General features: G+C 40.8%; 1 protein-coding gene across 7 annotated transcripts in view; it reads left to right on the forward strand.

Moving 5' to 3' along the window:
* Positions 1-22,591, forward strand: part of TJP1 (tight junction protein 1) — a 274,852-nt gene extending 252,261 nt beyond the window's left edge. For 2 of the 7 annotated variants that reach the window (XM_053581948.1, XM_053581952.1), the window contains 10 exons: positions 1,875-2,225; positions 2,549-2,788; positions 3,410-4,273; positions 4,419-4,513; positions 6,641-6,868; positions 9,119-9,288; positions 13,352-13,829; positions 15,887-16,104; positions 17,509-17,652; positions 21,081-22,591. In XM_053581948.1, the coding sequence (XP_053437923.1) occupies positions 1,875-2,225; positions 2,549-2,788; positions 3,410-4,273; positions 4,419-4,513; positions 6,641-6,868; positions 9,119-9,288; positions 13,352-13,829; positions 15,887-16,104; positions 17,509-17,652; positions 21,081-21,175 (2,883 nt within the window). In that variant the 3' untranslated portion in view covers positions 21,176-22,591. The remainder of the gene's footprint in view (positions 1-1,874; positions 2,226-2,548; positions 2,789-3,409; positions 4,274-4,418; positions 4,514-6,640; positions 6,869-9,118; positions 9,289-13,351; positions 13,830-15,886; positions 16,105-17,508; positions 17,653-21,080) is intronic. The other 5 variants (XM_053581950.1, XM_053581954.1, XM_053581949.1 and 2 more) reach the window with 4 other exon arrangements.
* Positions 22,592-24,654: the final 2,063 nt, after the last annotated feature.

Here is a 24,654-nt window from a genome sequence, read left to right on the forward strand (position 1 = left end):
CAACTCCATTGACATCTTTTGTAGGTAGAATGTGAATTCTTAAATTAGTCTACCGATGTTTCCAGAATTATCAAAGTATACATGTCTACCTACCTGACAGGATTTTTTAAATCCACAAGTCTTAATTTTCTATAATTTCTTTACGTGAGATTATTGTTCCTCCCTTTCCTTGATTTTAAAATAAAGATCTAAATTCCTCAGCTTCCTGTGTAAAGAAAAATAGGTCATTTATTAGACTGGACTGATAAATTTTGCAAATCAGAAAAAGTTGTTACAACTTAAATCAAGGTTATCTTTCTGTCCCCTTCATTCACGTTTATCTTGTCAGAATAGCTGACTGTTAAAACCATTCGTCTTGCATAGACTTTCCTGAGCTCACTACTTTGACCTTACTGCTAGGAAGCATTGTTTTTTTTTGCAAGATCTGACACAGTATTCTATGGTCCCTGCTAACTCTAGAAAAGTCATCCTGCAGCTTTATTAACGTGTAGACGCACCATTTCCTTTTTCAGAGCAGCCGTGGTTCTCACTTCTGCATTTCAGATCATCTACAAAAGCTAGATGAATTGGGGAGTTCCAAGAAATTCTTCCCCAGGCTTTAAATATTTCCCTGGATGGCTACTGGATTATAGTCTTCCAGAATCTTCTTGGAAAGTTAAAGCAGATACCAAGACAACTTGTCTCCTGCAGCAGTCATTGCAGAGTTCAGAAGCCATTGAGACTAGTGAGAGAGAGACTGTGCTTTCACAGAGCCCTGGGATTCTCATTCTCCCTATCCTGGCAGGTGCACTCCTAAGCACCAGAACACAGGGAGGCCTGACACCCTACTCTTTCTTATCAGGAAGGCAGTGCTCAGGGTCAGACTCTTTAGAGCCGTGCACAGGACTGTGTAGAAAGCTCCATTTTGGCAGCTTAACTCCTGCAACCACGCTGCTGGTACAGCAGCCCTGCAGAGCCACACCAAGCCTGCTTGGTAACAGCAATGCGTCTTCCTGGGAAACAGAAGCCCTTTGTTTATCCTTTAGTGCATGCTGGAATGGAAGAAATATTTTCTGGATTTGGATTCCAGATCCTTTGGTTTTTCTTCCTACCTGGGCACAGTGTCTAGCACGATCTTCGGGTATTAGTTTCAAATTAGGATCCAGTGACAACCTGTTGATTGCAACTCAGTAGCCACTTTTCCTTCAAATACTTCTCACTCTCTTTCTGATCAACTCTATGATCAGCATAGACTATAGAAACTGAGCTGTTGTGCAAAAAAAGTATAACTGCATTTTCCCTCTCCATCCATTGGATCCTGCTTCTGTGAAACATAATAAAGAAAAAATTTCTTCTTAATTTAATGGTGCAACCACCACATAGTGATTTTCCATTGTTTCATAAAAGCTTCTGGGCCAGATACTAGCTTTTTAGAAAGTTGGTTTCTAATCTGAACCTACCAGCTCTACTCTGCTGGGACCGTGGAGTCGTCGCTCCCTCACGTGCGCTGTTCTGTCGGTGTGTCCTTGTTTCTGTGAGCTTGGGTTGGCCACATTCTCCCTCTTAACTTTGCTTTGGGCTGAAAAGCTAGTGACTAGGTTTTATACACCTGAGTAGTGCCAGGTTCGTTGTCTTCATTGTCTTCTGGGGCTAGGCCCTGGAGTCCAGCTTTGTCCTGGCTGCCCAGCCCCGTTTGATCATCAGATCTCAAGGGATGCTCCGTGTGTCTGCGTGTGTGCTTGTAAAATCTTCTTGACCTTTCCTTGCCAAAAGTTTCAAGAAATAGATGTGATTTTTCCAAAGAAAAATATTCTTTTCAAACTCCCTTATAAAATAAAGGCCATCTCTTAAAGGACTGCTGAATAAAATTTTTAATTTACTTTTATTTGACCCAGGCGGACGGTGCTACAAGTGATGACCTTGATTTGCATGACGATCGTCTGTCCTACCTGTCAGCCCCAGGTAGTGAATACTCAATGTATAGCACGGACAGTAGACACACTTCTGACTATGAAGACACAGATACAGAAGGCGGGGCCTACACTGATCAAGAACTAGATGAAACTCTTAATGATGAGGTTGGGACTCCCCCGGAGTCTGCCATTACCAGGTCCTCTGAGCCTGTAAGAGAGGACTCCTCTGGAATGCATCATGAAAACCAAACATATCCTCCTTACTCACCACAAGTGCAGCCACAGCCAATTCATAGAATAGACTCCCCTGGATTTAAGACAGCCTCTCAACAGGTAAGCAGCAAGCATTCAACGTTTTGTAGTTAGAGGTGCATTATTAAATTTTAGAACGTGGTGATTGAGTTTATTTTGTCCTTTATCCAAATTAAGAATTAATCTTTAATTTTAATTTGTGAGTACCAAGGACTTAATTCTAAATTTTGTGTGTTTGTCTTACACAACGATATACTGTATTTATTTTTAAAAATGAGGACACGAGGTCATAGTTTTGTCATTCAGCACATTAAAATGTATGTCTGCCAATCACTATAAATGGAAGTGGGAAGTTAGCTCGTAAACAGAAACACTATATTTAAAATACTTTAAACGCTTCACAGAAAGCAGAAGCCTCATCTCCAGTCCCTTACCTTTCGCCTGGAACACACCCAGCGTCTTCAGCCCCTGCTGTTAACCATAATGTCAGTTTGAGTAAGGTCAGACTGGAGGAGCCCACTCCGGCTCCTTCCGCCTCTCACTCACCTCAAACTGAGTCTCTCAGAGCACCACGTGCTGAGGCAGCTCACACAATGCTAAGAGACCAAGTGCCGTCATTGCCGCCGCATGCAGACCCAGCAAAGGTACCCATCCGTGCCACAGCGCCACTCACCTGCCGCTCTCCATCAATCTGGCAGTGACTGTTTGCTTTGCCCTTTGAGTGTTTCTTTTGCCTTTTTTTTTTTACTGTGATCTTACACACCGTAGTGCTCTCAGATCAATACAAATCATTTCACTGTTGCAGTATGCATGGCTTCTGGTGGTATACTGATTGAAAACAAGCCTTTTAATTGAGATTTGTGCTTAATTTTGTATTTTTTTATTTTTGGTTTTTTGTACTTTCCAGAATTTCTTAATGTGTATTTGGGGACCTATCATAAACATTATTTATGTTCGTATGAATTATGGTGTTCATAGATTTTCTTCAGGATTTTTATTTTCAGTGTCAGAATCAAGTAGAATCAATAGTTTAGCATATTAATTTCTACTAAATTCAATAATTATCTTTAGCTTGCTATTCATTTAGTATGTGCTGAAACACAAAAGCCCTTTTCTGCATTATAAAATTTGAGCTTTCATTTATTCTAGCTTTTTCCACTAATCATGTCTATCCTGGTAATAAGTGGTGAAACATACCATTTTTACATGTTAAATCATAACATTAAAATCAAGTCTTTGTCCTTAAATGTGAATTTTTTATACAGGTGTACAGAAAGGATCCATACCCTGAGGAAATGATGAGACAGAATCATGTTTTGAAACAGCCACCTGTTGGTCACCCAGGGCAGAGGCCAGACAGAGAGTCTAATCTGACCTATGAACCCCAAATCCCATATGTAGAGAAACAAGCCAGTAGAGACCTGGAGCAGCCCTCATACAGGTACGACTCCTCCAGCTATACAGACCAGTTTGCTCGAAACTACGACCATCATCTGCGATATGAGGACCGCGTCCCTGCGTATGAGGAACAGTGGTCATACTGTGATGACAGACAGTCATCCTACCAGCCTCGGCCTTCTTTTGATAATCAACACCCTCGAGACCTCGACTCCAGACAGCATCCTGAAGAGTCCTCAGAACGAGGGTATTTCCCACGTTTTGAAGAGCCAACCTATGACGGTAGACCACGTTACGAACAGCCACCTAGAACTTGCACAGTACGCCATGAAGAGCAGCCGACTCCTGGATATGATGTGCATGGCAGATACAGAGCAGAGGCACAGCCCTACCCTTCAGCAGGTCCTAAGTCATCTGAGCCCAAGCAGTATTTTGACCCATATCCACGGAGCTATGAGCAAGCACCGTCCCCAGGGTTTGCCCCCAAAGCAGGCCACTATGACTCTCACCACAGTGCTGTGGTTCCTCCTCTGGTACCTCCATCTCAACAAAAGCCAGACACTCTGCCTTCCAACACCAAGCCACTGCCTCCACCCCCAACTCTGACCGAGGAAGAGGAAGACCCTGCTATGAAGCCGCAGTCTGTGCTCACCAGAGTTAAAATGTTTGAGAACAAAAGGTCTGCATCCCTGGAGACCAAGAAGGATGTGAACGACAGTGCCAGTTTTAAGGTGAAAGGTCTCTACTACTTGGGATATGTAGACACACTAAGTGAAGAGCAGTTCACAGTGCTGCTCAGCTTTCCCCTCTCCACATAGATGAAGTCTGTTTTGTAATTACCTGTTCCTTGGATGTCTCTCTCTTATTTTTCTGCAGCCTCCAGAAGTAACATCTAAACCTCCAGGTGTTCCCGTCATTGGTCCCAAACCCTCTCAGAATCAATTCAGTGAGCACGACAAAACTCTGTACAGGTTAGTACACTGGGGATCTGACCCTCTTAGTCAAGGAAAGCCTTTTTTTTTTTTTTATTGTTGGGGATTCATTGAGGGTACAATAAGCCAGGTTACACTGATGGCAATTGTTAGGTAAAGTCCCTCTTGCAATCACGTCTTAACCCCATAAAGTGTGACCAAGGCCCTACCCCCCTCCCTCCGTCCCTCTTTCTGAAGGAAAGCCTTTTACTATGTCAGTAGAGGAGAGGTGCAAAATAGGGAGAAGACTCTAGTCCATCCTTAAATAAAAATTACCTGCTCTCTTAATTAAAACCATGATCTTAGGGGGAGAAAATGAGCTTTGTTATAACTTCTATAACAAATCTTTGGACTGGGCGTGGTGGCTCATGCCTATAATCCCAGCATTCCGGGAGGCTGAGGCAGATGGATTGCTTAAATCCAGGACTTCCAGACCAGCCTAAGCAAGAGCAAGTCACCTCCCCCCGCCTCATCTCTACTAAAATAGAAAGGCCAGCCAGCCGTTGTGGCAGGTGCCTGTCGTCCCAGCTACTCAGAGGGCGAGGCAGGAGGATCCCTTTAGCCTAGGAGTTTGAGGTTACTGTGAGCTGTGACACCATGGCACTCTACCCAGAGTGACAGAGGGAGACTGTCTCAAAAAAAAAAGGGAAGGAAAAGAAAAAATATCTTTGCTGTACTTAAACTGTAAACAGAGGTTTTGAAAAGATTTTTTTCTAGCAAATGGTTAAAAATTTTAAAGCTCTGACATTTATGTTACATTTTTTAGATTAAAAATTACTTTTAGTTGGGTGGCACCTGTGGCTCAGTGGGTAGGGCGCTGGCCCCATATACCAAGGGTGGCAGGTTCAAACCCAGCCTGGCCAAACTGCAACAAAAAAATAGCCGGGCGTTGTGCTGGGTGTCTGTAGTCCCAGCTACTCAGGGGGCTGAGGCAAGAGAATCACCTAAGCCCAGGAATTGGAGGTTGCTGTGAGCCGTGTGACGCCATGGCACTCTACTGAGGGTGATAAAACTAAAAAAATTTTTTTTAGTCATGTGAATTCTTCGTTCTTAGGGACGAGGAAACAGACCCAGATTGGTTAAAATGACTAAAATTAATCATTTAGTGAGTACACACAATGTGCTTGCCATTGTTCTGAGCATATCTGCACAGAGGAGTGATTCTGTTGTTTTCTACATTTTATTTTATTTTTATTTTTGTAGAGGCAGAGTCTCACTTTGTTGCCCTCAGTAGAATGCTGTGGGGTCACACAGCTCACAGCAACCTCCAACTCCTGGGCTTAGGCGATTCTCTCACCTCAGCCTCCCAAGTACTTGGGACTACATGTGCCCACCCCAACGCCCAGCTATTTTTTGTTGTTGTTGCGGTTTGGCTGGGGCTAGGTTTGAACCCCCCACCCTCAGTATATGGGGCCGGCACCCTACTCACTGAGCCACAGGTGCCGCCCCCTGTTTTCTACATTTATAAAAGGCACCCAGCTCAGAGTAAGCAGCTTGCGGGACTTAGAGCTTGGGGAAGAGGCTCGCAAGACAGCTGCGTCTGTCTGTGGTCTTACCCAGGGCCTCATCTCACTGCTGATAAGTGACACACAGACTGTATTTGAATACAGTTGCTCTGCCTAACCAGTGTTTTATTTGCTGAATATAGGTTTGCAGTTGTGATAAAGAGGAGAACTACTGTTCAGTAATGAATGCTTAATGACTTCCTTCCTCATCTGCTTTCTGTAGCTTCTAGAACTTTGTCCTGTATAAAGGCTGTCACTTTGTCTTACTGTTGCTGGCATTGATACAGGTGTACTTTGACAAGTTTTGTCTTGGTTTCCTTCCCCTTTCTCTTTCTCATGCACTAACTTGCTGTGAGGCCCCTAACCAGACAGGCATCGAGCTTACTAAACTGTGCTGAAGAATCCATCAGCTAGAAGGGGGTTAGAGCACCCAGGACCCTTTCGTAATAGTCTTTGACAACCCAGGATCTGCGATTATCTATTTTAGCTGTTTAACTACTCAGTTAGATCCTGGGTAATCATAGCAGTCGGTGAAAAGGTCAAGGTAAGATTTATATATTTCATTTTCTTTGTAAAATTTGCATGTTAAAAGTTATTCCATTTGCCATTCATTATCTGTCAGAATCCCAGAACCTCAGAAACCTCAGCTGAAGCCACCTGAAGACATTGTCCGGTCAAATCATTATGACCCTGAGGAGGATGAAGAGTACTACCGAAAACAGCTCTCGTACTTTGACCGGAGAAGCTTCGAGAGCAAGCCTCCTGCACACGTTCCTGCCAGCCACGTCCCAGAGCCTGCCAGACCAGCTCATTCTCAGAGTCAATCAAATTTTTCTAGTTATTCTTCAAAGTAAGTTATTTCACCTTTTAAAAATAAGAGACAGCATAGATTTGATTGCATAAGTGGAGCTAATCACATGAAGTTCAGTGTTGAGGGAAAGAGTTACATTAGTATGTGATTTCTGTAAGCTCTAGGGCTTCAGCATTGTACATACATTTTAGTTCTAGGATGTGTTTTTGTTTTTTGTCCTTCACTCTGATATCAGATGCATAAAGTTACTGCATTTGAAGAGATATGAATATCAAAAGTGCTTTTGACGAAAGAGAGTATAAATTGAAGACCACCATCAGAGTCACTCTACTTCTGTGCCCCTATTTAGGATGGTTCTTTTCTTTCTTTTCTGATTTTATTTTTTAATATAAAAGCAGATTGAGGAGGACACTGAGGGAAATACTAAATAGGTGTTTTTTTTTTTTAAAGGAAATAAAGAACTTATCTTTAATAAGCTAAAGGGGACTTCAGAGATTTCTGGTACAGTTTTATATATAAGGAACTAAGGTTGGGTGAGGTAAAATGACAGGGCAGAGCTGATTCTTGACTCCCAGTCATCTTTTCCCTCATCTGTGCAGCTCCCTTCTGTTTAGACACCTCTTGGGTTCTGTGTTGGCTCTCTTCTGTTCTGCCTGCATGGGTTTATGACTCCTGCTGGTTCTGTTTCTGTGGTTGGACCCTGACTGGTAGAGAATTTGGTACTGATAGTTCATCATAAACCCACATAGACACACGTTGGGTTTATACCTCATCAGAAAAAAAAAACCCACAAGAACAAAAACAAATGTGGATTTGTCAAAAGGAATTCATCTACACAATTATGGGGGTCTGCTCAAGGAAGTCATAAGTTAGAGGGCAGGTGGTTAGGAAAGATCCAGTGCTGCCGGAGAGACCCTGCGCCCTGGGAAGGCGTAAGTTCTCTTTCACGGGCATGGCTAAGTTACTGTATTTTATCTATTGTTAATTTCCTTAGCTAAATGAGAGTCAGTGATATGTTCTTTTATTATAGACCAAATATGCTGAAGTGGTGGATTTTTTTTTAAATGACATTTGAGTTCCATTTGCTGCAAATTTATGTAGTTAGATTGACCTTTTTCTTTCGCTTTTTTATTGCACTTGCTTTGCCCTCACCTAGATTTCTTGGCTCTTACACTAGCTATGACTACTTGAGAAGGAGCGTCAAGTGGTAAGACTGGCATTCTTGTGAGGCTGTTACATTAGGTGTCCCTAACTGTGGCGCTGGCATTATGTGCACTTTCAGGTTTTCATGTCATCTTTAAATGCTTAATCTAAGTGCATTAAAGCAAAATAATCATCAGACTGGACTTCTTCAAGAATAGTCTCCTATGAAAATGAACGTGCCTTGTTAATGTGTACGTCACGGTCTGTGCACATAAAGCCAGTGTGGACGTGGCTCTGCAGTAGGGTTTAGATGGCAGTGTTGCAATTATGGGTCTATTTGAAAGATTCTTTCGTGTGAATTTTATGTGTTACATATTAACAATCGGCAATCTGAAAAAATAAGCATATGTGGCACAATTTGACTTAAATGAGCCTTGTGAAATGAAGCAGTCTTTGCTACTCTAGCAGTCATTAAACAAAATAAAAATGGATCTGGTAAATCAAGGGCAAGTTTTAAAGTAAAAGAAGTCAAGTTTTCTTAGTTTTACTGGAACACAGCTACGACCATTTGTTTATTTTCTGTGGTTGCTTTGGGGCTATAACAGCATAGTTTGAATAATTGTGACAAAGACTTGTGGCCCAAAAAGCTGAAAACATTTACTATCTGGCCCTTCCATGAAAAAGTTTGCTAACTCCTGATCTATGACATCATTTTTTATGGCATTTGAATGCCAAGGCTTCGTACATCTTAGATACAGAATCAGAAGTGGGTCTAAGGAAGATTTGTGCCTAAATACTTTTCCAAAACATTTGCAAGATTTTCTTAAATCTTCCAACCATTACTTATTTTGTGTAAAAAACACAATCATATATGAAAAGTATACCCAAAATTTCATCTGCCTTTTGGTTGCCATCTTTTGGATGTTTTACTAATATTCTTAGTATTTGTGCTGTCTGGATATTTCTTGTGCTGATGACTGATTGAATTTGTTTGTATATGGTAAAGTAGCCCTGTATACTCATGAACATGTGAAATTTCTAGATGTTTTTTGTTTTGAAACTCAGGGATACGTAGAGGAATGAGAACTTGTTTTGTACGTGCAAGTCCGTTTTTCACATGTTGGCATCTTCTTCATTTCTTAACAGGGGAAAACCTCCTGAAGCTGACTCTGCGGACAGGCCATTTGGTGAGAAGCGCTACGAGCCGGTCCAGGCCACTCCCCCGCCCCCTCCACTGCCCTCTCAGTACACCCAGCCGCCTCCGCCGGTCAGCAGCTCCTCCTTCCACGCACACGCCAAGGGAGCACATGGTGAAGGTAGGAGGTGCAGGAGTTGACATTATTACTATAATACAGGAAGAGTTATGAAACTAAATTCGTACAGTCTCTAAGCAAAATGGTTTTACTTTATAAAAGAAAATGCGCTTGAAATTTTCGCGCTGGTAGCAGTAAAAACTAAGAATTTTGTTAAAAATACATTTCCTCGGGCAGAGCCTGTGGCTCAAAGGAGTAGGGTGCGGGCCCCATATACCGGAGGTGGTGCGTTCAAAACCTGGCCCCCACCAAAAACTGCAAAAAAAAAGAAAAAATTTCCTGGCTGGGCACATCGGCTCATACCTGTAAGCCTAGCACTCTGGGAGTCAAAGGTGAGTGGATCACTTGAGCTCAGGAGTTCAAGACCAGCCTGAGCAAGAGTGAGACCCCATCTCTATTAAAAATAGAAAAATTAGCCAGGCGTTGTGGCAGGAGCTACTTGGGAGGCTGAGACAGGAGGATCACTAGAACCCAGGAGTTTGAGGTTGCTGCGAGTGAGGCTGACCCATGGCGCTCTAGCCTGGGGCAACAGAGTGAGACTCTGCCTCAAAAGAAAACAAAATGAACCCCACAAAAATACATTTCCTGTCTTTATAACCAAGCTCTTAGCTAAGTAGATTTTAATCTGTTTCATTAGCATAGATCAATTTTATACCAGTCTCTCAATCTTCTGGAAGTAGTATTTGTTTACCAGTATTTCTAAATTTAAATATTTAAATGCTGGTTTATAAAAATGACTATTTCATTTTCACACATGGGCATCAGAAGGCCATAAAGTTTCACTTAAAGTGTCCTGGAGCATCTTGCCCTTTGTATTTACATTCCTTGGTAACGTCTCAACAAGGTAAGTTTATCCATTCTCCTGTTGACAGACATTACCCAGTACAAATACAATCTTAACTTACCAAGGAGTCAGATTCAAGGGTATATAAATCTTCAACCAGACCTATAGTTCGAATTGATAGTATTTTTTATTAAAATTGTTTTCACAGTCTGTCACGTTTCTAGGCAAAGACAGTTTTAATTCTTACTTTCCACTCTTTTTTTATTAAATCATAACTGTGTACATTGATGCATTTATGGGGTACAGTGTACTGATTTGATACACAGTGTGAAATGCTTACATTGAACATCCATCACCTCACTTACTTATTTGTTGTGATAAGACAATTATACTTAATAGTTTTAAAATGTACCATTGCATTATGAACATTAGGTGAAGTGCCCCCAAATGCCCTCCCTCCTCCCAGCCATCTCCCTCACCTCCCTTCTCTCTCATTTTCCGTCCTACTTTCTGGACTATAGTTATGTTTTACCATTAGTATGAATGAGTAGGTGATTATATATTGGTTTCAGAATAGTATTGAGTACATTGGATGCTTATTTTTTCCATTCTTGAGATACTTTACTAAGAAGAATATGTTCCAGCTCCATCCAGGTAAACATAAAAGATGTGAAATCTCCATCTTTTTTATGGCTGCTTAGTATTCTATGATGTGCATATACCATAATTTGTTAATCCATTTGTGGGTCGAGGGGCATTTGGGCCATTTCCATGTCTTGGCTATTATGAATTGGGCTGCAATAAACATGCTGGTGCATATGTCTCTGTTGTATAATGATTATTCATCATCTGGGTACATACATAGTAGAGGAATTATAGGATCTAATGGTAGGTCTACTTTATTTCCTTGAGTACTCACCAAACTTCTTTCCAAAAAGGATATATTAGCTTGCATTCCCACCAACAGTGTAGAAGCGTCCCCTTCTCTCCGCATCCACTCCAGCATCTGTAGCTGTGGGATTTTGTGGTGTGGACTTAATCTTACTGGAGTTAGATGATATCTCAAAGTAGTTTTGATTTGCATTTCTCTGATGATTAAGGATGATGAGTATCTTTTCATATGTTTATAGGCCATGCTCCTGTCTTCTTCAAAGAAGCTTCTGTTCAAGTCTCTTGCCCACATAGAAATGGGGTTATTTGTTCTTTTCTTACTGATTAGTTTGAGTTCTTTGTGGATTCTAGTTATCAGACCTTTGTTGAAAGCATACCCTGCAAAAATCTTCTCCCATTCTGAAGGTTATCCGTTTGCTTTACTTACTGTGCTCTTGGCTGTGCAAAAGCTTTTTAGTTTGATCAGATCCCAGTAAGTATTTTTTTTGGTGTTGTTTGAATTGCCCGAGGGGGTATCTTCCTCATAAAATATTCTACCAGGCCAATTTCTTCAAGTGTTTCCCCTGAACTCTCTTCTAGTATTTTTATATTACGTGTCTTAAGTGTAAATCTTTTATCCAGTGAAAATCAATTTTTGTTAATGGTGAAAGGTGTGGGTCCAGTTTCAGTCTTCTACAGGTTGCCAGCCAGTTCACCCAGCACCATTTGTTAAATAGGGAGTTTTTTCCCCCACTGAATGTTTTTGTGGTAGGCTTATCAAAGATCAAATGACGATAAGTGGTTGGGTTCAACTCTTGGTTCTCTATTCTGTTGCATAAATCTACTTCTCTGTTTTTGTGACAGTACCATGCTGTTTTGATCACTATAGATTTATAGTATAGCCTGAAGTCTGGTAACGTGATACCTCCTGATTTGTTTTTATTTCTGAGTATTGTATTGTCTATTCAATACATTTCTGATTCCTTATAAAATGAAACACTTTTTTTAAGCTCTTTATGCCTTTTCTTCCTTTGCTTATTCTACTGGTCACAACCTCCAGTGAAATGTTGAATAGGTTGGGTGAGGTAAGACATCTCTTGCTAGTTTCCTACTTCAAGGAGAAAGGGTTTCATGTTTCACCCTTTTCTTTCTCTTTCTCTTTTTCTTTTTTTTAAGAGACAGGGTCTTTCTCTGTCTCCCAGGCTAGAGCGCAGTGGCATCATCATAGTTCACTGCAGCCTTGTACTCCTGGGCTCGAGGGACCCTCCCTGCTCAGCCTACCCAGTAATTGGCACTGTGGGCACGTACCACTCTAACAAGGTGTTACCCAGGCTGGTGTCAAACTCCTGACCTCAAGGATACCTCCCACTTTGGCCTCTCAAAATGCTGAGATTATAGGCATGAGCCGCCACACACAGCCTTAAGATATTAGCAGTAGGATTTTCATAGATGTCTTTTATCATGTTTGGAAAGTTCCCTCTATTTCTAGTTAGCCAAAAGCATTTTGTGAATTTTTTTTTCTGTGTGTATTAAAATAATATGATTTGTACACTTTATTCTCTTACTGTGGTAAATGGTATTACTATATTCTTGAGTTTGGATTAATAATCTCATCTTGTAACGTGCTTGTCTGGTTTTATAAAAGAAGGCGAGGACGTGTTCCCTCTGCCATTATTTTCAGAGAGCTTATATAGCAGGAGCGTCTTCCGTACAGTCTGGTTGGTGCTGTCTTTCACCGCCTGCAGCGGTGCAGGGTCCCCATTGTGTCACAGCTTTGCCACCACCCGCCCTCATCAGACTTTCAGTGTTGTCTTCTAATAGGTATGAAATAGTATTTAATGCTTTTGTTTGGCTTTGTTTTACATTGTCCTAATTAATAGTGTGGTTGAGGTTATTGTTCTTACATAGACTAGGTCTAGTCTGTGGAGGCTGGGACTCTTGGCGCTGGATGCTGGCCCATGGCTGCAGGGTCTACTAATAGCACCAGGTGCCCCTTGTCTTACACAGAGCCTCCAGGGTTCAGAAGTCACCCTCTGACTGTGCACCCCAGGCCTTGACTGTGGCACCAGGACAAGTCAAGCTAGGAGAGGTGGCAGAAGGGCTGTTGACACACTGACTGCTATGCTAGAAAAAAAATTTGTCTTTGGGGCCGGTGCCTGTGGCTCAAAGGGGTAGGGCACTGGCCCCATATGCCGGAGGTGGCGGGTTCAAACCCAGCCCCAGCCAAAAACTACCAAAAGAAATTGTCATTTGTCATTGGGGCCTCAGTATTTGATTACATGGCTCCCAAGATAGAGACGTGTGAATTATATATTCTCTACAAGTCCCTGGGCTCAGAACAGCATGAGTTCAATGCCATTTACAAGGCAGTTAACACATTGTGTTTTAAATATTTATGTGTTTGTTTTTCAGGTAATTTAGTATCATTGGATTTTCAGAATTCTTTAGTGTCCAAACCAGACCCACCTCCCTCTCAGAATAAGCCAGTAGCTTTCAGACCACCCAATCGAGAAGACACTGCTCAGCCTGCTTTCTATCCCCAGAAGAGTTTTCCAGAGAAAGCTCCAGTGAATGGTGCTGAACAGACTCAGAAAACAGTCACTCCAGCGTACAATCGATTCACACCAAAACCATATACAAGTTCTGCTCGACCATTTGAACGCAAGTTTGAGAGTCCTAAATTCAATCACAATCTTCTGCCAAGTGAAACTGCACATAAACTTGACTTATCTTCAAAAGCCCCCACTTCACCAAAAACTCTTATGAAATCACAGAGTTCAACGCAGCCTCCTGAGTTTGACAATGGAGTTGAAACTTTCTCTATCCATGCAGATAAACCTAAATACCAGATAAATAATATCAGCACAGTGCCTAAAGCCATTCCTGTGAGGTAAGATTTTTGCCTGTATTTAAAGCATTAGCCCTGTGATTTTTCTTATTTGAGCTTGATATGGTAGCTATGACTGGAACTTGAAATGATGTCTTTAACTTGCCCTTCAAACTAAACAGTGTTGTTGCAGTGAATGCCATTACACAGAAGCTCTTCCAGGAGGCACAAGATGTTAATAAAATCATAAAGCTAGTCGTCACGTATGGTTGATAGATCTTGGACTGAGGTTGAGTGGTGGCCAGAACTTTGCCCAGGGTCACACAGGTGAAGAGAGCCTCAACTCAGCCTCTGACCTCAGTGCTCATACTTTTAAATAGCCATGGCTGCCTATAACTTTCTGACCCCAGACTGATGGGGTACATGTGGAGAATATCTCAAAAACATAAGTATCCATGTTCCTCATTCATTATTTGTTCAATAAGGATTCTAGAAATAAAGGTGTGCTAACCTCAGAGTGACTGTTAAAAAGCATCCATTGGTTTGTGTAATAACAAGTTGGCTGAGCAAATGAGGCAAAGCAAGCCCACCCCGACTCTGGCTCCAGGCACTCTTTTCTGTCTTCTCGTTAATCAGTAATTGAACAGACCTGTTTTGGCCACACATTAGCTCATCTTAGCCTCCTAAATCAGGTTAAATTTTCCGGCCACCCATGAAGCAGAAGCACACTCATAGGCAGAACCAAGAGCCAGGAGAGCAGCCAGTCTGCTGCTTCCCGGCAGAAGGGGTGGCTCTGTCCGTGGCTGCTGCCTTGTCTTTGTGCGCCTCCTCAGGGGTCAGGGATGGGGCCCAGGGGCTTCTCCCAGGCAGGGGCTCCTCGGCATTACAGGCTTTGCTCTGTTACCATTGTGCCGCACAGGCTGTCCCTGCTGGAATGAAGTTCCATCTACCTTTGGATGCTTTGTGTTGTTCCATCTCTCTGCTCACCATTAAGTCATGGCTCAGCTTTATTTCAGGAAGTTTTATTTCAGCTTTATTCCATTTTTGAAGCAGTCATTGCTACCACTTCCCTTTTCCCTTTGGTATTCTTTGATTACTAAGTTAGTCTACTCTCTTTTAGTGAAGGTCTGGGATGTATCTGTACCAAAGTCTTTAGCGCATGGAAACTTAAAAGCCTGGCCTTTGGTAAATGGTCATTTGATACTCAGGGAGTGCTAAGGAAGGGCCATACATGAGCACACTTAAAATGCTAGGGCAGCGGTTCTCAACCTGGGGGTAGTGACCCCTTTGTAACAATGAAAATACATCCTGCATATCAGATATTTACATTACGATTCATAACAGTAGCAACATTACAGTTATGAAGTAGCAACAAAAATAATTTTATGGTTGGGAGTCACCACAACATGAGGAACTGTATTAAAGGGTCACGGCGTTAGGAAGGTTGAGAACCACTGCCCTAGGGTGATTTTGGTAAGTCTGAGATGCCATCAGTTATAAATTCATCATCACTCAGAAGGAAGAAAAGTACTACCAATTAAACTTCAACTTACCATCAGATTTAAAGCATCAGTTTCATAGATGTTAAAATCTGCTTCCATAAAACTCGTAAGGACAGGTCGAGATCCTTTACCCAAGATGGTTGGACCCAGAAGTGTTTTGAATTTTGGATTCTTTTTTTATTTTAGAATATTTGTATTATATTTGTGAAAACATTCTAATCAGCATGTCCTTTGAACTTCGTTTTGATGCTCAGTAAGTTTTAGATTTTGGAGCATTTTGGATTTCATATTTTCTAATTAGGGTTATAGTTGAGTGAGCAAGTTACCAGGTTTTGTACATTAAGTGAGACTCTGTCTCTACAAAAAAAAAAGATTGCAAAATCAGTAATGAAGGTAACTTAGTTACCTTCAAAAATGGACTGATTTCTCCAGGAGACATATGCTTTTAATTATCTCTGTGAATAAAACCTATTACTAAAAACTTACCTTGTTGAAGCAAGTAAACTTCTTGATTATATGGAGAAATAAAAATAAAATGAAACCACCTATTCCAATAGCAATAAACAGAAAACTCCTATACATTATTAGAAGTTTACTCATTAATCATTTAACTCTCAGTCCTTCAGCTGTGGAAGAAGATGAAGATGAAGATGGTCACACTGTGGTGGCCACAGCCCGAGGTATATTCAACAGCAACGGTGGGGTGCTAAGCTCCATAGAAACTGGTGTTAGTATAATTATCCCACAAGGAGCCATTCCTGAAGGAATTGAGCAGGAAATCTATTTCAAAGTCTGCAGAGACAACAGCATCCTTCCACCTTTAGATAAAGAGAAAGGTAAATGTGTTTATTTTTCTACTTTGTTTTCATAACGAAAGAGTTGCCCTGTATATACTTCCAAGCTTAAAGTACTTGGCTGAATCCAGCAGCCTCCCTCCTGCCTCCACACGGGGCCGGGCACAGGATGTTTCTTTCATCAGGGAGGGTCTATGCAGGAGAGCACCCCGGGGGTGTCACAGGCATGCGGGGAGGGGGGCATGAGGTATGGCTGGGGTGACTGTCCACACGGCCTGCTTTACTTTCAGTGCAGAGTCAGAAGTGATACCAGGAACAGGCCGTGGGGCATTCCTCACACGTGACTGCTGGACAGATTCATGCCAGTCAGTCCTTCCATCTCCAGAGATGGGTTAGGGAATGCCCATTCAGAAGACACATTACTTTGCCTGTTGACTGATTGTAGAATATAAGCTACTTAAGTCAGGTGCTGTCTGACCTGTCACCTCAGAACCTAGCACTAGTAAATGTAGGCTAATGAGGTGTCCTTAGAGCAGGGTTTTTCAACCTTTTTTTTAAATCTCACAGTACACTTAAACCTATAGTTAAACTTCACGGCTCACTTAAATTAGGTTGACCAAAAAAAGCAGAAAAAGAATATATTTACTATGTTTTGCACTTCTTTTGAAAATAATTTAATTAATGATCTGTAAAAATTTTCACAGCAAACCTAAGATCCTTTCACGGCATATCAGGGTGCTGGGACACACCAGTTGAAAATTACCACCTGAGAGGATATCACCCAGCCTGTTTTTGAGCTGCCTACTGCAACTAAGAACACCCTTATTTTCATAATATTTATGAATCTATCAGGATGATGTGATGATGAACTGTTATAATTTCTTTTAGCAGTACTTTATTTCTTTAAATACATTACTTTAGCTCAACTATGTTCTATTTTCCCAGAATACTCACGTTTGATTTTGTACTCTGACCATGTTGGCCCTGCATGATTCCCTTAAACAAAGTCTAGAACAAAACATTAAAAATGGAAAATACAAGTAACATTTGTGAAAGGTGCATTTGACTATGCTTTATACAGTATATGCGTGATTGAATGTGGCGGCCACTAGCTGCACCTAGCTCCCTAGCACTTTCTGAAATATGACTATTTTGATCGAAAGGTGTTGGAAATATAAAACACATATCCATTTCAAAGATTTTGTATATTGATTATACAAAATAATTCTTCGTTATATTGAGTTAAATATTAAAACTGATGTCACCTGTTTCCTTGTACTTCTTATTGTGACTCCTAGAACATTTTAAATTCCATAGGAGTCTTCCGTTATCTATTTCTTGGTCAATGGCTTAAATTGTAGGCTTAAAAGTGGGTAAGGAGAACTGTGGGTCTAGAAAGCAGGCTGCCATCTAACCTTCCTCCCCGTCTCCTTCCCCCAACCCCAGGTGAGACCCTGCTGAGCCCCTTGGTGATGTGTGGGCCCCACGGCCTCAAGTTCCTGAAGCCTGTGGAGCTGCGCCTGCCACACTGTGCGTCCATGACCCCTGACGGTTGGTCTTTTGCTCTAAAATCATCCGACTCCTCGTCGGGTATGCTGTCTTCACTCTGTCCTTTGGGGGCTTTGGGCACTGTCATTGATTACTCCCTGGTCTGATGGTGCTACCCACGCCGTGTGTGAGCAGATCTCGGACTCTGTCCCCGTGGCCTTGTAGGCATCACCAGTGTTTTCAGACGACACAGTGGAACCTCCACAGTTGACTACCTCCCTGCATTGACTCCCTGAAGTTGACCTGATTTTCATAGACGACACTGGGACCTCATGTCCATACAGCACAGTAGGCCTAGTTCCTTTTATTGACCAGTTTATTTCTGTCCCTTGAGTGGTCAACTCACAGAGGTTCTACTGTATTTTAAATGAATATGGAAAGGTAGAGGGATTTATACCTTTAAAAATTTATAATAATTTGGCCAAAGGTTGACTCTTTCTTGGTGTTCACTAAAATTATTTATTCTGTCAAAATGTTTAGGATGCAGTGGGAGAATTGTCACTGCCCTACAGATAATAGTTATATTTATCTTCTTACTAAAATGACTTTATTCCTTTATGTAATTATTTCTGGCTTTGGTTACTAGTCTTTAATTTCTTAATCTACTAAGAATATATTCCAGAAAAACTTAAGACAAAGTATTTTCCACTGTGATCATACTTGGCCATGGTTTCTCAATGTGTGAGATTCTGACTTTTATTACACACCATTTTTAAATGACATTTTATTGTTAAGATCATAATTTCAAAGTTTCTATTGCATTTTCACATTTCTCACTTCCTTGAATGACATAAGTCAGTTACCAATTGGAACTTTATCTTTGGTATGGATTACTTTTTAGAGAATCTGACATAGAAAATTAAGAATTTAAAGTTCTTCTAAATTTTTGATAAGTAAGATGAGCATTATATAGTTTTGATTTGGTATAATATGAAATAAAGATTACGGTATGATTATAATAGCATATATATTTTTTTTTCATTTTTTTTTATTGTTGGGGATTCATTGAGCGTACAATAAGCCAGGTTACACTGATTCTAATAGCATATTTTAATATTACCCAAGAAAAAATTATTTTAAAATACATATTTCCTCATAATTATTTAAAAATACGTATTTCCCCATATTATAAGTACTCCATTTTCTGGAAAAAAATAACAAATTAATTTTAACACAGTAGATATTAAAGCTATTTCCTCAGGGACTCCATTAAGAAACATTTTATTAACCTAGTTTGAATTAGGGAATTAATGTTATAAAACTGCATTTAAGATGTGTTTCTGAAAGTCAGGTGGTAGCATGAGATCTCATGGTTCTCTAAACCACGTTAGGATGAAGATCCTTAAAATAAATTTCTACTTCGTACGTGATTTTTTTCAGGTATGTGAAACATAAATGATTTCCATGTTTTGTTATTTTCATTATTTAATGCAGACTTATGTAATACTTATAGTATTACATAAGTTGTTTGGTTAGATTGAAACAGCTTACTTTTTCTGTATTAAATTTAAGTACATTTACCCAGAAAATAAATGTATCTTTTCTTTTTTTTTGCAGTTTTTGGCCGGGGCTGGGTTTGAACCCACCACCTCTGGCATATGGGGCCGGCGCCCTACTCCTTTGAGCCACAGGTGCCGCCCAGTAAATGTATCTTTATATAATCCTGTATGGCTTAAAATACTCTGCTACTATAAATTTCTGTCCAAAAGTCTATGTAGATTTTGATAAATATTGACTTGAACAAAAACTACTATATTGAAAAGAAATTTGAACCTAAAGATATTTTTACTTACTTTCAAAAACTTGTCATAACTTTTATCTCATTGCCTGAACAGTTTATTCTCTATAGTATTACATAAGCCCATATATATCTGTAAAGTTGAATCACTCGTTCTTAAAATGGTGGTTCCATTATGAAATGCTGTTGATTCCCTGTACTGCTTTGGTGACGGACAGCTTACTGTAGGCAGGATTCTCAGCTGACACTGTTGATATTTTGGCCAAATCTTTTTTTGTTGTAGGGGCTTAATCCTGTTCATTGTGGGGCATTTAGCAGCTTCCCTGGCCTCTACGAACTGGGTGCCAGTTGTGACCAGCAAAAATATCTCTGGGGCAGAGTTGCTCCTGTTTGAGAGCTGTTGGTACAAGGAAAGCAAAAGTCAGCTGTGTTGATGCTCAGCTAGCCTGGATGTCAGAGACGTACAGCCGTCACGTTGAGTACCCACCACCAGGGGTTCTTAGCTGTAGCTGCCCATCTGAAATCACCAAGAGCTTATTAAAAACTCAGATGCCTGAGACCTGTATTTACATAGTCAGCAAGTTTTTTGAAGCTCCACAAATGATTTAGTTGCATAGTCAAAATCAGAACTGAGCAGCCCTGATCTTATAAAAATAATTTATTTTAAATGAGGGGGAAAGGGATCTTGAGGAACCAGAGTCTGTAGAATTATTGAGATTTCACTTGTTGGTCTGTAGTTGAGTATGAGAAATGTGTTCTCACACCCAACTCAAATGGTTTCTCATATAGTCATTGTCCAGACTTCTGAAAGTGAAAAACAGACAGGTGCCGTTAATAATTAGGTGGGGCGGGTACAGTGGCTCTCACCTATAATCTCAGCACTGTGCAAGGCTAAGGCAGGAGCGTGAACCAGCCTGGGCAATAGCCGGGTTTTTTAATTTTAAAAAAAATTTGAAGGCTCGGCGCCTGTAGCTGAAGCAGATAAGGCGCCAGCCACGTACACTAGAGCTGGCGGGTTTGAATCTATCCCTGGCCCACCAAAACAACAAGGACAACTACAACCAAAAAATAGCTGGGCATTGTGGCGGGCACCTATAATCCCAGCTACTTGAGAGGCTAAGGCAAGAGAATCACTTAAGCCCAAGAGTTTGAGGTTGCTGTGAGCTGTGATGCCACGGCACTCTACCCAGGGCAACAGCTGGAGACTCTGTTTCAAAATAAATAAATAAATAGATTAAAATAAAATAAATTCAAAATTTTAAATTAACCAGGCATGGTGGTCCACACCTGTAGTCCCAGCTACTAGAAAGACTGAGGCAGGAGGATCACTTGAGCCCAGGAGTTCAAGGAGCTGTGATCATTGCCACTGTTCTCTCAGCTGGCCATCAGAACAAGACCCTGTCTCTAAATAAAAAATAATTATGTGGAATCAAAGGTAAACTGGGACTGTCCCAGGCATATGGTTGCCCTTTTAGTCATTTTTGAAAAGGTCAATGGACTTGATAACATAGTAAAAGAGAAATCTGAAATAGCTTTTGGATAACTATATGCCAGCAAGTCTCCATTGAAACACAGCACTGTGAGTTTTGATGTAAGTACGATACGCTAAGAAAATAGAAGGAAACTAACTATGTCTTAAATGTCTGTATCTGCATTTGCCCCATCGCTGCAGAGCCTTAGGGAGAGCAGTCTCACCAACTGTAAGTGACATCAACTTCTTTTTCTCTCGTAGGTGATCCTAAAACCTGGCAGAACAAGTGTCTTCCTGGAGATCCAAATTACCTTGTTGGAGCAAACTGTGTTTCTGTACTGATTGACCACTTTTAACTCTTAAAATATAGGAACTTGATTAAATAATGTGAAACTGGGTTAAACTTACTAAATCTAAATGGAACCACTCTATCAAGTATTATACTTTGCTTAGAATTGATCCTATAATTTGCTAGTATTAAGCATTTGTTTGAACTGCTGAGATTACTGAGCACACCCCTGCACCAGGGTCAGGAAACATGCTGCAGACTGCATGTTTGTAAGTGATGAACTGTTGATGTTGGCTACAGGTTCTAAGATATTTTGCTTTGTGATTTTTGTAATTTTTTATGGTCATTGCTTAACTTCACATGCTGATTTCCGTTAAAATACCAGCTGGTAAATCGGGGGTGCATTTGAGTTCTGTTCTTTCCAAAGTACACTGTTTTAAACTTTATCATGGCCTTGGCCTAGCATACATACACATTTTATTTTATTATGCATGAGGTAATATGTACACATTTTTTAAAATACACCTGGAATATGTAACCAGTATAGTGGATTTAACAGAAATGTACAGCAACGGGAATTTGTAATTTGGGGGGGAGGGGAGTCGATTGAAGACAATTACTTACTGTATTTGAGCACACATTTCTCTTAGGGAAGGACACCAAAGCATGTGAGGCTGGTTCCATGGCCGCTTTGAATCTTATAAATTAATCATATCACCACAGACATACTAACCAGCAGGAATGCCTTACCCTCATGTTTTTAATTCTTAGATCATTCTCTCTGTGTATTACTAAGTTTTTATGGCTTTTGTGTACATCTAGATACTGTATCATGAAAAAGATTGAGTAAATTGTGGATTGGTGGTTTCAGAAATGTATACTACCAAAAAGAAAATAATGGTGTGATTTGGGATTTTTTTTAAAGGAGCAGTGGCTGTTTTCTGTTCTTTTTGGCTATGCATTTGAAAATTTTGATGTTTTAAGAATACTTGTACATAACACGTGCATACCACTTTTGTTCTTGGTTTGTAAATTAACTTTTATAAACTTTACCCTTTTTATACATAAACAAAACCAAGTTTCTAAAGACTACCTTTGTACTCTCTCCTGTACCTCTTGAGCCTTGAACTTTGACCTCTGCAGCAATAAAGCAGCATTTCTATGACACACAAGGTCATTTTTTTAAGAAAAAGAATGCACAGAGTTGTTACATTTTTAAGTGCTGCATTTAAAAGATATAGTTACTCAGAATTCTCTAGTTTGATTAAATTCTTGCAAAGTATCCCTACTGTAATTTGTGATAAAATGCTGTGCCCTAAAGTGTATTTTTTTACTAATAGACAATTTATTATGGCACATCAGCACGATTTCTGTTTAGATAATGCACCACTACATTCTGTTAATCACTAGGTGTGACCGAATTTCTTTTGCAGTTACTAAAACTCAAATTTCTAAATCTGCAAAATAAAACTTTTTAAAATAACATATTGGTTTGGTCTGTTTGCCCACTGTTTCTAGTTTCATGCAGACTTAATCCTCAGACTTACAATCCTGTTTGAAATCCTACACACTGACCCTCATCACTCAGCCGCTGCCACCTTGCCAGACGTGATGCCCACGTGCAGACTCTGTCCCCATGGCCAGTGTGTGTGGATGAGTGAGCAGGGCTGGCCAAAGGGTCCAGTCAGGCGGCCTCCAGACAGCACGGGAAGAGGCAGCAGGCCACTGTGGACCTGCTCAGGTTCTTACCCCTGCATGGATGTGTAAGCGTGCCTGTGTGCGAGTGTGTGTGCTCATAGATGTGTAAGCATGCCTGTGTGCAAATGTGTGTGCTCATAGATGTATAAGCGTGAGTGTGTGTGCTCATGGATGTGTAAGTGTGCCTGTGTGCAAGAGTGTGTGCTCATGGATGTGTAAACGTGCCTCTGTTGGAGTGTGTGTGCTCATGGATGTGTAAACGTGCCTGTGTGTGCTCATTAGGACCAGTTTGTATGTGGTTCTATTCCCCAGAAATACAACATGGGCATTTTACCATGTCACCATATTGGGGAAGAAAATGGTTTGTGATGGCTATCAGCACTCTTCTGAGGCTACTGTATTTATTAACTGCCACCTCTGTTGACGTTTGGGTTATTGTTACAGTCAGTGTTTTAGTGAACGTTTTTGTGGATTTTTTTTTATTAAGGTATGATTTACATACAGCAAGTTACCCCTTTTAAAGTGTATGGTTCTCCAAATTTTGGTAAACACATACTGTCATTACTACCATATTATGCAGAACTGTTTCCTCATCCCCTAGAGTCCCTGATACCCCCTTATAACTCAACCCTGGCAAGCAGCGATCTCTTTCCTGTTTCTATCATTTTGCCTTGAGGGTGTCACTTAAAGGGAAGTGTACCGTGTGCAGCCCCTGAGTCTGGCTTCACCGCTGAGTAATGTTCCATTGCATGGCCATACCAGAGTGCGTGTATTCAGTCCCCAGTTGAACTTTTGGGGTTGTTTCCAGGTTTTAGAACTTTGCGTGCAGGTTTTTATGTGAACATTTCACTTGACTAATTACCTGGGATTGCTGATTGACATGGTGAGTGTGTGTTCAGCCTGCTGAGAGGTCACAGCTGCGTTCTAGAGCAGCTGCCCCGAGTTCCCGTGTTGCACTGCCAGCCTACCACAACCCAGGCACTAGCTGCTGGCAGCTGTTGTGTCTCAGCCATTCTAACAGGCTGTGTCACTGCGATGGAGATTTGCCCCTTTCATGGCTCATGATGTTGAGCCATGTATTTGCTGTCTGTATCTTCTTTTGGTAAAATGTTCAAATTGTTTCTCATTTTAAAAAATTGGATTTTTTTCATGACTTTTGAGAGCTTTTCATGTGTTGTAGATGCAAATTCATTATAAGATACATGATTCACAAGTATTTTCTCTTAGTCTGTTCATTTTTTTAATGCTGATGAAGTCCATTTTATCAGTTCTTTCATAGATGGTGTTTTTGTTATCATATCATAAGAAATCTTTGCCTAACCGAAGACACAAAGATTTTGTTCTACATTTTCTTTCGGAATTTTTTTAATGTTCCATGCAGTGGAACATTACTCAGCGGTAAGAAAGAACGTGTACAACAAACGTGCATCTGGGAGGCATCAGACTCAGGGGCTGCCCACTGTGTTCTTCCCTTTTAAGTGACACCCTCAAGGAAAAATGACAGAAACGGGAAAGACATCACTGCTTGCCAGAGGTTGAGTTATAAGAGGGTATCAGGGACTCCAGGGGATGAGGAAACAATTCTCTATTATGTGGTAGTAGTTATGACAGTATGTGTTCACCAAAGTTTGGAGAACTATACACTTTATATTTTCTCTCTCTCTTTTTTTTCTATTGGGAATTCATTGAGGGTATAACAAACCAGGTTACACTGATTGCATTTGTTAGATAAAATCCCTCTTACAATCATGTCTTGCCCCCAAAGGGTGTGGTGCACACCAAGGCCCCACTCCCCTCCCTCCTTTCTCTCTTTCCTCTCCCCCTCCCCAACCCCCACCATGTCATTAA

This window comes from Nycticebus coucang, chromosome 2, assembly GCF_027406575.1.
Source record: "Nycticebus coucang isolate mNycCou1 chromosome 2, mNycCou1.pri, whole genome shotgun sequence".
In the NCBI taxonomy this organism is placed as follows: domain Eukaryota; kingdom Metazoa; phylum Chordata; class Mammalia; order Primates; family Lorisidae; genus Nycticebus; species Nycticebus coucang.